The 17,889-nt window shown below is 33.4% G+C and overlaps 1 protein-coding gene across 1 annotated transcript; it reads left to right on the top strand.

The window, feature by feature from the left end:
• Positions 1-8,861: 8,861 nt before the first annotated feature.
• LOC134249542 (uncharacterized) lies at positions 8,862-17,669 on the top strand. The gene is made up of 6 exons (XM_062731878.1): positions 8,862-8,998; positions 13,651-13,740; positions 13,908-14,021; positions 14,834-15,033; positions 16,871-16,975; positions 17,506-17,669. Exons 1-5 carry the CDS (start codon positions 8,867-8,869, stop codon positions 16,899-16,901), a joined length of 567 nt encoding a protein of 188 aa, XP_062587862.1. The 5' UTR covers positions 8,862-8,866; the 3' UTR covers positions 16,902-16,975; positions 17,506-17,669.
• Positions 17,670-17,889: the final 220 nt, after the last annotated feature.

The raw sequence follows: 17,889 nt of genomic DNA, 5'->3' as shown, positions 1-17,889 counted from the left end.
TGCTTTATTTTATTTAACATATAACTGTTTTTTGTCTTTAATATTCTTTTTAAATGAGCTTTAATTATTATATATACACATAAAAAAACTTTTGTGAAATTGACCTGTTTTATTATTTGATTAATTTGACTGTATTGCTTAATATTGTTCATTTATTGACCGAATGTCTTTTTCGAGGGCAGACTGGAATAAGAGGCCACCTGTCTTAAGTGGCCAGTTTCCAGACTTCCCAAAGGTGGCCTCTTAAAACAAGTTTGACTGTATAATCAAATAAAATATACCAATCCATATTTGGCTGACGTGTTTCAAACTAATTTTTAGGACTTTTATTACATTGCAAATTGTTCTGTCTACAGGATCAATAGTATAGGGCTTACGATTAATGTGACCAATGGACAGGAATTGATTACTCCTCCTGGGCACCTAATCCCAACTCTCGATTTTGTATGTTTTTTCTCACTTTTTTGCATCGTTTAATTTTTTTGACATTCTATGATGAATGACAAGTCAAGTCAAAGCAGAACTAAAAAAAAGCATGAGTTATTTGATTTCCAAAGAAACAGGAGAAAATATTACAATTCAGTTGCACTCTAAAGCATGACAGCTTTCACTCCAGCTATAATTCTAAAACCCATGTCAATGAAAAGATATATAAACTTGATAGAAACACTGAATTTTTTTCTCTAGAATATATTACATAAAAATCTTTTAAAGAAAAAGATTAATTGTACACTCTGACACGAAACTACTTCTCCAAAGTCCGCCACTACGGTGAATTCTTCTGACAAAATGACTAAAATTCTTGAAACAACTTTGTCCTTTATCTTTTTACTTAGCAGGAGTTTATTCTTATATGTGAAAGACAACGTGGTTCATTTTAATATTCCATATGTAACTAGGAAGGTTGAACTTTTTAAAATACAAAAACCCATTTTTATACCGTATAAGTGGAAATTTTAGCGAGACGCAAATTTAGCGATTTGTCCTTAAAAACTAATCATTTATTTTTAGTGAGTTGTTATTTTACCGATTTTAAAATGCATATTAAAGAAGCTGTTACAAATAAAACGCTATTAATTTTTTAGCGATATTCAATTTTAGCGATCTCGGCACCCTCGCTAATAATGCCAAAATTTAATCCTCGCTAAAAATTCTACTTATACGGTATTTGTAAATCTATTCATGTTGCGATAACCACGAAGAAAACTGTAGAATTCCAGACCAACATATAAATTGCAATGATTTGTCTGATTTTTATCGTCCTTTCCGAGATGCCACAACTTTCAGGTGGAGGACTGCAAATTTGACTTTTTGCAGCACTCGGAGAAGTAAGGAACCTTATTTTACACCGGCGCCTACTGCGACACGGTAACTTGAATTATAAGGTCTCGTCCAAAGGATTAGTTTCAACGCCTCGATTTCAACCTGGAAGTTCTTACTACGCAAATCTAATGAATAAGCTTTTACCACTCCCTCTTACCACGACATAGCGCTGATTAAGACTGTAACTGACAGTCACTTTTTGTGCAAAACCAAAAAATGTCATTGCCTTTAACCATATGTAATAATGACGTTTATTTTTGTGTAACATTATTAATTCATATTTATATTCAAATCGCATATATATTTTTCTACGAATGAGAGACAAACTGTTACGTCTATGTATATTGCTTATCAGCCTAATCCCTGTTCCTTGTAAGCATAGGAACACAAATTGAGGTGGAATGTGAATGTTTTATTTTAAATATTAATCAAATTTCGCCTTCAAAAAGATTTATTGATAAAGATAGGGTTACATCGCATGAAATTCAAACACAATCTTTTAACTTTAAAAACAGTTACTGTTTGCTACAACAGATCAGTATGTGTTATTCTAATTCTGTTAGACAGGAAAGTTTGAGGCACGAATTCATAGTAAAAATTGATTTTAATCGCTTTTGTAAGAAATTGATTTCAAGAATTTCTTTCCTAAAACAAGTTTTCAGAAGGTTGTTTATGTCTTCAAACGTTAATTTAATTTTTTTTTTATTTTGAAAACCTGTATCATATGTGTCCGCGCATTCATATCTTAATCTTTTAATTTCGATAGAACAATTTAAATAGAATTTTTTTATTTCAAAAAATTTTATTGCCAATCATCCTAGCATCTAAAACATCTTATCTAGCAAAATTTATCAAAAGAGTTTTTGTTACTAAAGAAGCGAAATTTGGGCCTGATATGTTTGATTTTTTATAGGTAGTGAAGTGGATAAATGAATTAACATTTTTGTCAACAGTCACATTTTTGTTCTTACATGTATCTATATTCAAGAATAAAATTATCAAAAGAGTATTTACCCAGAGTTTCTATTTGCAACAGGGTTAATATATTAGAAAATATCATACATAAATAAAATTTTAGATTTTAATCAAAGCCATTAAATTATCTGTCAAGCTGTCGAAAACATATTTATTCATAATAAAAATAAGGATTGATATTCGATTAAGGCAAAAAGAAACATAATAGTCTTATAATAAAAGAGCCTTCAGGATATTTTAATTAGTATTGAATGATTGAGTCAACCAACGGTTTATGTTATATGTCTGATTTGTCCTAGAAAAGGTTGAGTGGATTTCATAACTATCTACAAATAGTCTTTAAAAAGTCCCAGTCCTACGTATCACAGTGTTCTTTTATGTCTCCAGCGAAGAGTGTTGTCCTATGCTTTGTTCACGATTTGTTTTGTCTGTAGATTGTATTGTAGATAAATCACTGTATGCTGTCTTCGCCTTTTTAGATTGTGCAACAAAATTTCATATGAAATTATGTATTGAATATTTGGAATCTTGACTAGAAGAAAGAACTGTTATTTGTTTAACTGAATACTAAGTTGCATTACAATATAACTGCAGATCTTCGAATATTCTTTCATTGTTGTATTTAATGCATCTGGACACATGAGGCATATTCCTACACAATTAAGACCAGCTAATAAAAATACTACTTTGTCTTCTTTGTTAATCATACATGTATGAAATACTACCTTAGATAAATTGACCTTGAAAACGGCATTTAAATATATATCTTTATCCATTATATGTAAGACCTCCAATGAGTTGTGTGTTTTTCATCCCGACCTTTGGAGAAGGACTAATAACACATAACGATTTGGATAAAAAACATATCCTTCTACAGGTCATTGATGATTCGTTTATCCCATGTGTTATAAACCAGAATAATAACTCTACATGTAGGATATCAAATAAAGTAAACTTATCCAATGAGTCATATCCACGGAATAAAAGGGTAAACATTGAATGAATTGACATATTATGTGTTTAAATGAAATACGCCCAAGTACGATATCAAGACAGGTATTTAAATATTAAAGATCATTCACATTGAATGAATGGCGAACATGAACATAGAAACTTCCTTATCAATTTCCTTTTAAATAAATAGTTCAGTTATCTACAAAATGTCTAAATGAATGTATGATTATAGTAACATTCGAAAATGATTTTGCTTTGTTGCCTTATAACCAAGCTTTATGAAAAACATGATGATTTCAACTTTAAAATAGTCATGAATTTTCTTAACTTATAAGTATGTAAAATATATCCTTATGAATATAATTTTTACTGTGAAGAAAAACAAGAAATTAATCATATCCTATTTTGAGTGGAGAGGAGACTGATCCTTTGAACGAGAACGTAAATACGAGTATCAGGAGATGGGGACACACGGAGAACTGCCTCAAAAACTGCAATATAAATCTAAAGCACTTCATCAGCTGTAGGAGACATCCTTACATGACTGGAATTCAATATTCTTAAAGGAAGTAAATCAACAAATGTATAAAAAAAAAGTTCAATTTTTATTTGTACATTTAAATCACCGATACCGGATTAGGAAAAATTACGGATATCAGTTGACATAAGAACATAATAAAGTAATTTCTTAAAACTTTGTTTCTGAACATAAACGAAAAAGGTAAAAATAAGATTAGGGACCCTAAAAAACCCTTAAAAAACAAATATTAAGACAGAAATAAAAAATTGAAAAAGGTTGATCAGATCGCTAGTAGGACTCGATATCCCCGCCGACTGGTCACATTCTTTGAGCCCAATATCCTGATCAGGTATAAGGAATATTCATCAGTTAAATTGAGCATGAAAAAGACATAAACATTGATATGAAACCTGTCGGTCAACGACGAAAGTTATTTTATTTTTCGTGAAGTTAAAATCCCATTAAGATGAACTTATTTTCGTAGGTAGCTTATTTTGGTTTAAAAACCTAATTTCCAAAATTCAAGTCAAACTTCAAGGTCAAAAAGGCAAACTTGTTGGTACATGTATCCATAGGGAGATTTTGTCACAAGAAATATACCTGTGAAAAATAAAAGCCCCAGTACTAACAATTCAAAGGTAGTGGACAAGGCTAATTTTTTTTTACAACGTCGGTCAAAGTCTAAGGTCACGATCAAGATGTTTAATATTTTTATACCCATTGAAAGGCCTTGACACAGTACAGTGAATTGTATAAGTCTTGACATCAACTATTCAAAAGATGTATCTCAATTAAATGAAAGCAAATTTTGGTGAATGTCGGTCAAACTCAAAGGTTAAGAGGTCAAATTTGGTGGTACCCGAAGAAAGGTGTTGTCACAAGGAATATACATATGAAGTACATCTGTACCTCAAAAGTCGAGCCCAAGGTTTGAATCTTTACGGACAATTAGATAAACATATAAGCAGACAAAAGACAGATATAAGTACAGACAGACGGACAGGGCAACAATTATATCCATCCGAATCTTCAATAATTGGGTCATAATAATTTCTTAAAAACACATGTCCTATCAATCCTTTGGTAGAGTATAGTGCGTACATAGGAAATAACTCTTAAAACAATAGATCTGAATGAAGCTCAAAAGGTTCAATTATGCAATTTGCAGCAGAGCAAACGCGGACTTCTAAAACATTAGATGTGGGATCAGGTGCTTTTGAGAAGTATCTCTGTAGACCTGGCACACCTACCATATGCTCCTTGCCTTATCCGGCAGACGGAAAAAATCAATTCAGCGTAAAAAAATGACGAGCAAATTGTTTGAAATAAGCTAATTGTCTGTATTTGCTTTATGTTTCAAGGTCATTTATTTTCCATAGAATTTTTAGAAAATGATGACTTTAAACAAGATCGATCATATTATTGTATCAATCTTTTTATTTTTCAATTGATTGCGTTTTAAGAACTATTCATGCGTATACAGCATGCCATTATTGAACAAACAATCTGGGAGACATAAGCTTTATTTATTATTGATAATGGAATATTGCTATAAAGCTGAGGGAATTTTGCGATTGAAAAATAAGTCTTCACTGTCCATTTTAAACATTTTTGTAACATTGACATTTTTTCCGAATAAAAAACGTAAATGTAAAACAAAAGTGTTAGAGTTTGGATGTCTTCATTTTGGATGATATCGAAACTTTTTTTTATAATTCAGAATAGTGTAATTATAGGATATATAAAAAAATTCGAAAAACAAACTGTTGGTATAAAATAGTTTTGTTGAAATCATATCATCAAATTTAGGGTAAGGACAGATTTGAATGGATATTTAAATAAAAATGTAAGAATGTGAAGAATCTATTCCTGTTCAGGATGGAGTCATCTAATATCAAAACATAATTCATTCTAGGGAAAAGGATGGAAACATTAGTGATAAAGCTAATGAAAAAATAGAAAAATCCAAGAAAACACTTAAACATGAAAATCAGTAGAACTTAGAGATTACTTCGTTGTATATATTAAATATATTGAGAAAACAAGCAGTATTCAAACTTAATTTAACAATATAAAATTGAAGCAAAGCAAACACTAACCCCCTAAACACTAGAGGTGGGATCAGGTGCCATGGAGAAGTGAGCATCCTCTGCAAAACGAATATATCTGCCATGTCCCCTTTTCCATGATCGGAAAATAACGGAAAATACGTAGACAATTTAGTGTGTTTATAATGGCCTAATAATTAGTATGAAAAACGCCGATTGGCATTTGACTTAATGATAAATATTGTATTTGATAACAAGATCATTGTATTGACCATAGAGCTACTGAAATGATGACCTAAAAACAAAACTGCTGATATTCTTGTTTCATTGCAATTTATTTTTCAATAATTTATCTCGTTTTAAAGAGCTGTACTACGTAGAGCATGCTCTTGCGTATTTTAAAAGTAACAGTGAGATACATGTATAAGCTCCATATGCAAACGATTGGGGCATATCGCTGCATAAGTCTCAAATAAATATTTTAAAAAGTTGACGATTGAAAAGTTAAAGTCATCACGTTCATCATAAAGATACGAGGGCCGTTCAAAAATTACGCGGACTGTGCTATTATTTACTCTTATAGACGTCATATAGTTATGAAATTTCACAGAAATATGTATCTTAAAGATTTCAATAAATTTTGGGCAAAATTTCTGTATTTTAGAAAAATTCTACTAAAATTATAGGTATGTAGATATCGCTGATGGAGAGGTACGGAGCACTACCAAAAAATTTTAAGCAAAAGCATGCGGAACCCAAAATTTAACTCTTTAATTTCCTATAATTCGCGATATTTTTCGACAATTTTCTCAAATGTATCTTTAAATTGTTCTATTATTATGTATGTAGATTTCTGACATAATATTTGAAGTACTAACAGAAATATAGTAAGTTTTCTCCGATGCGATTTCCGTGAAAACGACTTTGAAAATGACGTCTCCTGAATTGACGGCGCACCACACTTTTGTTAAATTATGTGTAATGCTCGAGATGTCGTCTAAATAGATCCAAAGTATACATAATAAAACATGTAGTACACAAGGGTATTCGTGACATTCGTCCACAAATGGCTTATTGAAATTTTAGACCGTTAGACCTCTGTAAAAAGGCTATACGGGAGGACGGGAAGAAGATTATCAACGAAAACTTTATCTGGACTGTAAAGAACGTGATTGAGAGTGATTAATGTCGCGCTATATCTCATAAATACCTGCAATTTTTGGTTTTAAAACAAATAAGATGAATATTCTTTACTTGTTTAAAAGATTTTAAGCTTGACAAAAAATGGTGTTTGGATGTTGAGTAGATAAGGTAACTCATACTGTACAGGTACTTTTGGGAAAATGTTGAGAAAATGAAAGCTGAATCACATATATTTCATAATGCCTGTGACGTCGAATATTTTGCTGCTCCGTGACTTAATGATATGTCCTGAAAAAAACACTCAAAATTGATACCACTTTACAACATTTTGATATGAAATTTTGAAGACCATATCAGTAAAGATTCTTTTATATTATGTGAGACATTTTGCCCGATTATCTCGTCAAATATTTTTTCTGTGCAAAAAGTCTGCGAAATTTTTGAACGGCCCTCGTATATCTATTGGTGTAACAGAAAACGCTGATTGTAAAAAGGCAGTTTCAAATAAAATGCTAAAATTAAACATGAGGAGCTATGAACATTTATTGATCTAAGAAATCAGATATAATATTATTATTTTAAAGATTTTACCCGAATGAAAAAACCCTGTACTAATTGATCATATGATCAAATCCAATAAAGTCCTTCGATTTGAGTACGTATCAACCTGATATAAATTAAAATGATACTTTGTTCATATTTACATTTTATTTTTAATATTTGGGCACTTTTCATTTAATTCTAAAATGCAAAGCATACCAACAAAAACAATAACAAAGTATTAATTTCCAAAGTAATGGTCAGAAAATTTTAAAATCATATTCTTCTAATGCTTAATGTTAACAGTTTGAGAAAAAGAGTACTTCTGCTTAAATGATGGCAAACAGGGAACTGCTGCAGACATTTCCATTTGTCTTTATCGCTGGACTTATTGTATCGGTTAGTATTACGAAAGTATTTTAAAAAATCAGTTAGTTTATAAGTTAGTTAGATATCAGTTAGTTTATAAGAGTATAATTTGATATCATGTGTAAGAGGAAATCAGTGCTTTGTCAATTGTTTTTCTCATAATCGAGGTCCAAAATGTTTGGTATTTAAGAGGAATTACTGTCCAAATTTTAGACATGTTAAATTTTTCATATTAACAAAAATAGGTATAAAAAAAAATTCAGTTGACATAAATTAGAGTCATTTCAATGTATAGACTAGTTTTCATGTTTTAACACACAAATAAATGCTGAGACTAACCACACTGTCATACACAGGAAAGCAAAACGAATCCTATTGATCGAATTTTTTTCTTTAACACTTAAATATGCAATTTCCATTCCTGATTTTTAAAAATAACAAACATAAATGAAAATTCTATTAGCTTTTACTCTATGGAAGAAATGGGCAAATAGCTATAAGTCGCTTTAAGCTTAAACAGTATCAAAAGAAGACTTTTGTGCTGTATTTTTTATATACACAATATTTTTTTTCGGTTGATATTTAGGTTTACATAACGTGCAAGTGTGTTTTGGATTGTTTTCATTGGCAAAATATGATATTCTTATATAGTTGAATTTTAAAGATTTCAGAAAAATAAACCAATATGACTAATTCCTATTTTTAAGTTATTTACAAGGGGGGATATTAAGAGTAGTGTGACACGTCTGAAATAACTCAGAGTGAAAATGCACTCATACTTGTAGTTCAAGAAGATTAGACCTCGTTTAAGGTTTCTTAACCCTCGTTTAATGTTTCATAAAGGTTATATACTATTATTTGATACTTTAAATAATTACCGAGTTTTAAAATATGCAGGTTCAATAATTTTCAGTTTGTCACAACTTCATTAATCTGCAAAAGCCTTGATTTGAAGAATGATCACGAAAATCGATGCTCCGTGCATAACGAAGTGATGGCTCTGGTCATCTACCTTATACTGATTGCGACCATTTTCCTCTTCCTTGTTATATTTTTTCTTTGCAACTGGTGGATTGTCATACAAAGCTCACAAAGGAATCAGAAAAAAGAAATCGGAATTTTAATCGTATGTGTCTTAAATCATATATTTTGTAAGGTGGATTTTTGAAACCTTCCTTGACTTCTGTCATAACTATTTTTCTTAACGTCATATCATGCATATTATATTTTTTGTAAATTTTTTAAAGAAAGTTTTCTTCGATTATTTGAATTCAAATTTCCAAATAACAAGATATCTATAATATTTGGATGGCGTAACTTTGTATTACAAATCAAGCTGATTTGTATTCACGAGTTCAATACACAACGTGCTGAATCAAAAACCTTTATTTTTATACACAAGCGTCTAACTGACTATGACAACAACAATTCGTACATAAAATATTCTTTTATGACATCTCCCCCTTTTTAAAGAAATCAGTGTTGTAATTTAAACATAGGAAATAAGACTTTATAGCAAAAAAAATTAACTTGACTAGATTGTACAAAACTAGATTAAGAAACTTGGCAAGTTATTGCTTTGGACAGATCAAGTTTTGAATGTGCATTTAAAACGTACAATTATCAAGTTAATTAACTCTTCAAACAAAAATGATATTTCAACATAACACAAGACATTCCAAATAATGAAGACAGTCCATATTATGCACAAGTCCATGTCACGAACAAATCCGTATCCAATCTCAACGATTCATTCAAGGGGAATAATGTCATTAAAAGGATTAGGTTTAACAACTGTTTTTTCCGGATCGGATCGCGTAACAGTCGTAGCTAAGGAGTTCCAGATTCAGATGCAATGTTTTCGGTTCATTTGCCTGGTTGGGATTCTCTACTGCTCGGAACGAATTATTGTCAAAGTTCTAAAATAAAGTGTCTGTTATGTCGACTGTTTTCGGACTATGTGATACATGTATACCAATAGGTCTCGTTGATGTAAATTTCACATACCTTCTATTCCGACGATTGTTTCCACGAGGAGTTTCGATGATGCAAGTTCTCTGATCAGGGTCAAAACTCTTGAAAACTCCTGTATCCTTCCACTAATTTTCATTGTCAAGGTTTACAAAGACTCTTTCTCCTTCCTCCAGACTAGGAAGTGGACGTACCGCATTATGCTTGTCAAAGTAGAATCGGTAACGTTCTTTTGTATCCTCAACATGACTGCGGATGGTATTTAGGTCCGGCCATCTTGGATTTAACGTCTTGTCCAAAGTAGGTAAAGTTGTTCTAATTCGCCGTCTCATGATCAATTATGCAGGGCTTACGCCTGTTGCGGTAATTGTCGTTGATCTGTATGCCATGAGTGCTTTGAAAATATCCGGCTGTTTAAGAATGTGTTTCTCAATTTTAACTCCGCTCTCGGCCTCTCCATTCGTTTGGGGATAATGCGGATTCGAGAATAACTGTATGAAGTTATACTCCTTCGCAAATGTCCTGAAGGTTTGCGAGGTAAATTGAGTACCATTATCTGTAAATAGTTTTTCCGGAATGCCCCATCTAGCAAAGATGTTCTTCAATTTGCCAATTACTTAGTCGCTGGTAATACTGGGTAGATAGGCTATTTCCAGATATCGTAAGAAATAATCCATGACAGCTATGTAGTGTTTATCATCAATTTCGAATAAATCTGCAGCTATTCTCTGCCAAGGACACTCAGGTAGGGTTGTTGTTTTTAACGGCTCTTTCCTTTTGGTAGATCTCTGTGCCTGGCAAATTTCACAATTTGCAACTTTGGTGGCTATTTGTTTTGACAGACCAGACCACCATACAGAGGTTGCTGCACGTTCACGGCACTTTGAAATACCATATGTCCATCATGTATAGTTTCCAGAATCTCACTGCGAAGGACTCCTTAAATAACTATTCTGTTACGGAACAACAGAATTCCTTCAAATATGGAAAGTTCACTTCGCGCAGAAAAGTAGTCTCTAGCTCCTTCTGGTACTGAATTGTTGTGATCAGGCCAACCTTGTTTTGTCAAGTTCATAACAAGTCTACGTTCTTTGTTTAGATCTGTCTCCCGCCTTATCTGTTCTAGCTTCTGATCCGACACTGGTTTTGTCTCCAAAACAGAGTTCACATAAATGGTAATTTCTTCAACAGTGTTGTCTGTATCTGAATGCTTAGAAGGACTTCTGGACAATGTGTCTGGGAATACATTGAATCTGCGTAAACGCATAAGTAGACGCTGACATCATACGGGTGTTCTAAGATCAGTAAGCAGTTTGAAACTGTCAAGTCTGACTAAGTATCTGGAGAACTTCTCACATGCCCAAACTCCAGCAAGGCATTCTTTTTCGATTTGCGCGTATTTAGTTTCAGTGTTTATCACTGTGCGAGAACAATAAGCAATCGCTTTCAGATCAGTGCCTTCCTGCTGAAATATTGCTCCCCCGATTCCATAGCTACTTGCAACTGCACTCACAACTACGGGCTTTTTGGCGTAATAGAAAGTCAAGATTGGGGTTTCCGTGAGCATTTCATTTATGCTATCAAATGCCTTTTGTTGCGAGGGTCCCCACACCCACACAACATCTGACTTAAGGAGGTCCGTAATAGGTTTCATGATAGTCGACAGGTCCGGCAGGAACCGTCCAAGATAGTTGATAATTCCAATGATCCTGCCCAGTTCATTCACATTAGTTGGCGCATCCAACTCTTTGATTGCTCTGACTCTATTCGGGTTAGGACTAATGCCTTTCTCTTGAAAAATCTCGGGTGCAGATGTTTTACCAAATGGAACTCTCTTGAAACAAATCCTGCCCAGTAGGGTTATGTATGTAGTAAGCTTCCAGCTGTCTTCATGCAATGGCACTTGATAAAATCCACTAGAAGCGTCAAGTTTGGAAACGTATTTTGCTCCAACAAGTTTTGGTGAAACATCGTCCAAGTTAGGAATCATAAAATTCTCTCGTTTAACGGCTTCATTCACTTTCTTCAAATCCACACAAATACGGATTTTCCAATTCATTTTCACAACAGGTACCATGGGGGCACACCATTCGGTAGGTTCAGTTACTTTTTGTATGATGCCTTCTTCCTCCATTCTTGAAAGGTCTTCTTCTACCTTAGGCAGCAAGGGAAACAGAACATGACGAGCAGTGCTCAAGCAGTATGGTTTTACCTCTTCTTTCAATGTTATTTTCATTGGGGTACATTTGACAAGTCCCCATGAGCCAAACACACTAGCTTCGTCAACGAGGCAAATAAGTTTAAATTTGTTAGCAACACTTAGAGCCAAGTTACTAGTCTGAGGCCCTTCGACCACGTAGATGATAAAGGTGTATTCAATTCCTCTGAACTTCACGGTTGCGACAAACTTCCCTCTACAGTTGAGTTTTCCACCAGGACTCAGCAGTAGCGACTTCACAGGTGTCAGCTGTGGTTGACATAAAATCCTATTGAAAGATACATCTGACATAATGGTGATGTCAGCACCTGTATCAATCTTGAAATTTACTGGGAGGTCACATACTTTCAAGGTCACTGTCCAAGGGTCATCTGTTTGGTCATAGTTTACAGATCCCAAATGAAATGTTTCATCAGGTGTTCCATTGTTTGAGTCATAAACATGTAACACTGTATGTGCTGATTTGGTGTTTTGGTGTGACAACAAACTTCAAAATGGTTCATTTTGTGGCAAGCTTTACAACTTTGACCCATGTCTGGAAATCTTCCCTCGGGTCCATGCTTACGTTTACATCTACCACACTGTTGAACACTTGGTTTCCTGTGACTTTGTGCTTGTTTAGCAATGAAATGTTTAGGTGATGACTCTTTCTGCTTTCCATACCTTTTAATTTCATCCCGACTTTTGAACTGTGTAGTCTGGTCTTGGATTTGCGTTTTTACAATTTCTGTCTGACGTGAATACTGTATAGCCTCTTCTAATGTTAGTGTGCTTTTGAGCTGCAGCTTCTCAGAGACTTCTTTATCTTTTAATCCAATAACAATCTGATCACGTATTTGATCGTTTTTGTCTGTGAAATCACAAAGTTCTGCTAGTTCATATAAAGCTCAAATAAATGCTTCTGAAGAATCACCAGTCCCTTGTTTTCTTTCTCTAAATCGTGCACGTTCGTGTATGACATTTTTCTTCGGGACGAAATATTTATCATATTTCTTCATCACTTTCAAGTACTTTTTCTTGTTTCCTTCATCATCAAACGTAAGCGACTTGAAAATATGCTCTGCTTCTTTCCCCATATATCAAACAGTTTACTTATATATCTTCGTCGTCTTTGTGTTATTTTGTTGCTATTCTATAGCGTTCAAACCCTTGTTTCCAATCCGGCCATTCACTCGGATTACTAAAGTTGAAACCGCAGGTGGGTTAAATTTCGGCTTCTTGCAGCGCAATGGATTGCCTTCACTTCTGACACCATGTAATATTTGGATGGCGTAACTTTGTATTACAAATCAAGCTGAATTGTATTTACGAGTTCAATACACAACGTGCTGTCTGCTGAATCAAAAACGTTTATTTTTATACACAAGCGTCTAACTGACTATGACAACAAACAAGTCGTACATAAATTATTCTAATATGACAATATCTCACTCAAGATCTAAAACTTCGAAAATCGTAATATAGTACAAAAAAATACTTCGCCATCAAGAAAATATTTTGTCCGTTCACGGTCTTTTTATAATTCAATCCAATTGTCTTCAAAATGAAGAAACAATGTAAATTGTATGTAAATTGAGGGATTTTTTCAGGTTTTCCTTGTCAGTACTATAGGTCTTGTTGTGTTCATGACTTATTGCTATATAAGTTTAGACACTGTCCAAGGAGAAAAAGAAGAAATGGTAAATATTTTTTTACCCTATACGTTAAGTCTACATTCCAAAAATATGAATTTATATTTATCACTTCAAATAGAAATTATCTTGAAAATAAATAGCTTGTTTATAAATCTTTTTTTTCGGAAATATGTTGAAGATATGATTTTCTTAAATTATCCACTCCATGTCAGAATTGGAAAACTCTGCACACCGACATGAAATCATCCTTAATTGACAATTTTGTGAGTAATGATATCAGAAGTAAAAATAAAACATCAAACCAATGGAGTATCCTGATAATTGAAGTAAGTATATGTATATAGGGGAGAATAAGTTGTATGAAGACGGCGATGAAAGGCAAAGAACAATCAAGTTCATAAACTGAATCAATATGAGCAGTATAGCCACACCCCCACCCCCTGAAAAGCGGGAGGGTCTACAGTAATCGGGATGTCCGTCCGTCCATCTGTACGTCCGTCTGCCCGTATGTCCGTTACGCTTTGGGGTACCTATCTCTTATTCACAACTCCTCTCATACCCTGCATAAAATTTGATGAGACTTTCATAGAATCTTTATTACATATTGCCATTGTACTTCGGGGGGGGGGGGGGGGGGGAGGGGCACCCACTTTTTTCCAGATTTCATTTTTTTTTTATAGGGATGGTACATTGAAATTTCGGTTGGCTCCCCACTTTTAGTTGCAGTATTGTCAAATAAGGATTATATAAGGGTAATGCAGTGTTTATTTTCCGATCATGACAAGGAGCACATGGCGGGTATGACCAGTCGACAGGGAATGCTCACTCCTCCATGGCACCTAAGCCCACCTCCGATGTTTTAGAGGTCTGTGTTTGCTCTGCTCCTATTTTGTATTGTTTTATGGACTTTGATATTGAATACTGTTCGTTATCTCCATATCTTTCATTAGTACTAAAAGAAGATAGAACAGCCCCCACCTCACCTCCATCCCCCGAAATAGGATTTTCGAGTTTTGGCAATTGTTCTTGTATTTGCTATTCCTTCTGATGTCCAACCCCACTTTCAAAAATGAGGTTACGTCACTGTAAAGCATCACAGTGTCATCATTGTCATGATGCTGCATGTAATTTTTTTCAGTACAAGTGTTGCGGTGTAGATACAGTTTACGGGACTTCTAATAATTTTGACACGACTCCATGGTGTACAACTCATGGTTCCTGTCAGCAGACTAATCCTAGATTCCAATGTTCTGCTGTCTCGGAGTCATTTCGGAGGATCTCCAGCCAACTAATGACGACTGTCATGCCAGAGTCACCCAGAAAACATTTAACGAAAAGGTAAACTATTCAGGTACTTCAAAACCATATCCTCAATTAAAAGATAGAAAATGTTGGATCATCATTTATAACTAAAAAAAAAAAAGAAAAAAATAGCATTCTTATGCCTCCGACATTAACAGGTTTGGAAATACAGTAACTACATTACCCTCTGTCATTCTGTTCCTGTCTTAAGGACACAGGTAGAGTTCTAAAATTGTCTACTGCTATTGTTGAAAGACAGCTGAGTTTTCGATGTCTTATTTTATTGATGCCAAGCAGATTTAGTTTCATTCTGATGTTAATTCCCCCCTTTTTTTTAAATCAAAATCTTAAGCCCGTAGGTTTTGAATAATTCACTGTCTAGTCCGAAAGATAAAAAAAAATATATGATTTGGATAATAGGTTTATTTTACCATATTACTATTTTGTATTTTTTACCCTTGGACTATAGTATATAAAAGTCATTTTCTTATGAAGGAGCCAAGACATTCATATGATATTTCTTATGATATTTCCTTACCCTTTATGATAATAAAAAAATATAAAAGTAACGAACAGTGATAAAGCTCAAAAGTCTATTCTTACAATACAACTCAGGAGCAGAGAAAAGAGAAACTCTAAAACATCAATGTTGAGATCAGGTGCCATGGAGGATTGAAGATCCCCTGCCGACCTGTTTCACCCGCAGTGTGCTCCTTGTCTAGGACGTATTATAGCAGCAAAATCCGTGATCAATTCAGTGCCTTAATATATGTAATCGACTGACAGTTAGTATGAAAATCATCAGTCTGTATTTGACATAATGATAAATTACATTTGCTGTCATTATATCGACTGTTCCATCAACTTCTACGTTAAAACATAATTAAAATCTCTTTGTATCGAATCAATATAGATATCAAATCCGTATGCATGTCATACAGGTACTATGTATATTTCTGTAAGATATATTAAAATTCGAAAAGTTAAGTCTTCATGCATATCGTAAAAATTAATAACCATTAATGTGTTTTCTGGTAAAATATCCAAAAGTGAAACCGTTCCCGGTAGCTTAGTCGGTAGAATGCTCGCGTCGTGATCGGGAGGTCGTGATCTCGAATCTCAGCCTAAGTCTATAAAATTTGGATAGCAACTGTTCCTTCGCCATGCGCTCGGCACTTTATTTGAAGTCATGAAACCTTAAAAACCGAGACCCCGTTTCAGCGGCAGGCGTTAGAAAAATATAGATCCCTCGCTACCCTGAGTGACGAGTAAAGGTCAAAATTTGAAGTCCTTCACCGGCATACGATGACGTCTCCATATGAGTGAAAAATTCTCGAGAGAGACGTTAAACAATATACAATCAATCAATAATCCAAAATTGAAAGGTTTTTTTTTCAAGAGTTTCTATATTATCTTTTATTCCAAGTTCAAGCCTTTTAACCACAAATTAGAATTAGGTGATAATTACTTTTCCTCCGTATGAGAATCCAAGATGGACATGGCGAGATTATACGGGTCCTATAAATGTTCTTGCTCAAAAACAAAACAAAAAAATTGGTTGATTGTTCTTAATCATTTTCATGTATCATTTTTTAAACCTTTAAGATACAAAAAATGTGGTATGTCTAATTTTTTTATATTTTTGTCTAAGTTAGAATTTATTTCTTACTTTTCTGCAAAACAGTCTTTATATGACTCGGAAGCAACAAAATATCTTCCGTTTAATATATAGCATAACTTTTTTTTAAATTTAAAAATGGATTAATGCTTAATGAATTTTTGATCATGAATAATGTTCGTTATTTCCATGTGTTTCATATCATAACTTTTACGTATACATGCATGATTAAAATATACATTCCATTTTATGTAGGGGTGCTTTTTGGCAGTTAAAGAGAAGTTAATTGAAAAAAAAGCGCAACAGAAATTGAAAATAAGGGGGCTTCTTGAGGAGGAAATAAAAGTGTTCCCCATAATGGTAAGTCTGCTGTCTATGAAAATTTGTCGTGAAGAAATTTATGTATGCCAATAACTAATAATTTATCATATTTCGAATAAAGTATCAGACCCATGGCTTTTGAAGCAGAAGTAGACATAATAAGGACTTCTTCAGAATGAAATTCGGGGGGGGGGGGGTGTTAAAATATTGTAGACACATGTAGTTAAAAGGCAATATACTAATTGATTTATCAATTCAATTTCACTCATAAAAATAATTAGAAAGACTGCAATACATGTAAATTATGGTCCCAGCTGGTAAGACTGAGAACTATATCGCCTTCATTCGTAAGGTTCATCAAAATCATTCTTCATTATCAATTCAGAATATGCTTTTTAAGTATAATAAACGATTAGATATTTCACAGTGCTCTGTGTCTCTGCCTCATTATGAAAGATGTGAATAATATTGACACAGACAAAGATACAGAGAATGAGTAGAACATAAGAGGTTTCCTTTCTTCTTCATAATGTTTCACAAATAATATTGAATACATTTTTGTATTTTAGGGAATATGTGTTCTTTTGCAAATTTTTGGTATAATTCGGAGTGCTTGCAAAGTCGGGGAAGAAGATGAAGAAGAGAGCGAGCAAACAAACAGAAGGAATCAAACAGAAGACCCCAATAACACGAATGGCATAATGATTAGCCCTTTGTAACTTTTTATCAAACTTACATACATGTATAAAAGTATTTAACCCTATATCATATTTCGGACTGATTGAAATTTTAATTGATAGATATCACACTTTTCATTTGATATTTTGTTTTTAAAAAATCGCAAATCCAAAAAGGACTTCGAATCAATTTTCTGAATCAATGTCCAATATCAAACAAAGGTTTTATGACTCTGAAAACGTTCATATAAAGGCAGAAATAAGTAAAATGCAGAT

Source organism: Saccostrea cucullata, unplaced genomic scaffold (assembly GCF_032062105.1).
Source record: "Saccostrea cucullata isolate Sc308-1 unplaced genomic scaffold, CSIRO_AGI_Scuc_v1 ctg2401, whole genome shotgun sequence".
NCBI lineage: Eukaryota > Metazoa > Mollusca > Bivalvia > Ostreida > Ostreidae > Saccostrea > Saccostrea cuccullata.
Note: the sequence above shows the minus strand (reverse complement) of the source record. Positions and strands in the feature narration are given on the sequence as shown.

Bases quoted from the DNA above. Each gene is read 5' to 3' on its own strand.
- LOC134249542 (XM_062731878.1), top strand. From the start codon at position 8,867: ATGGCTCTGGTCATCTACCTTATACTGATTGCGACCATTTTCCTCTTC. The intron at 13,741-13,907 runs GTAAATATTTTT...ACTCCATGTCAG, and splicing joins AAGGAGAAAAAGAAGAAATG to AATTGGAAAACTCTGCACAC. The intron at 15,034-16,870 runs GTAAACTATTCA...CATTTTATGTAG, and splicing joins AGAAAACATTTAACGAAAAG to GGGTGCTTTTTGGCAGTTAA.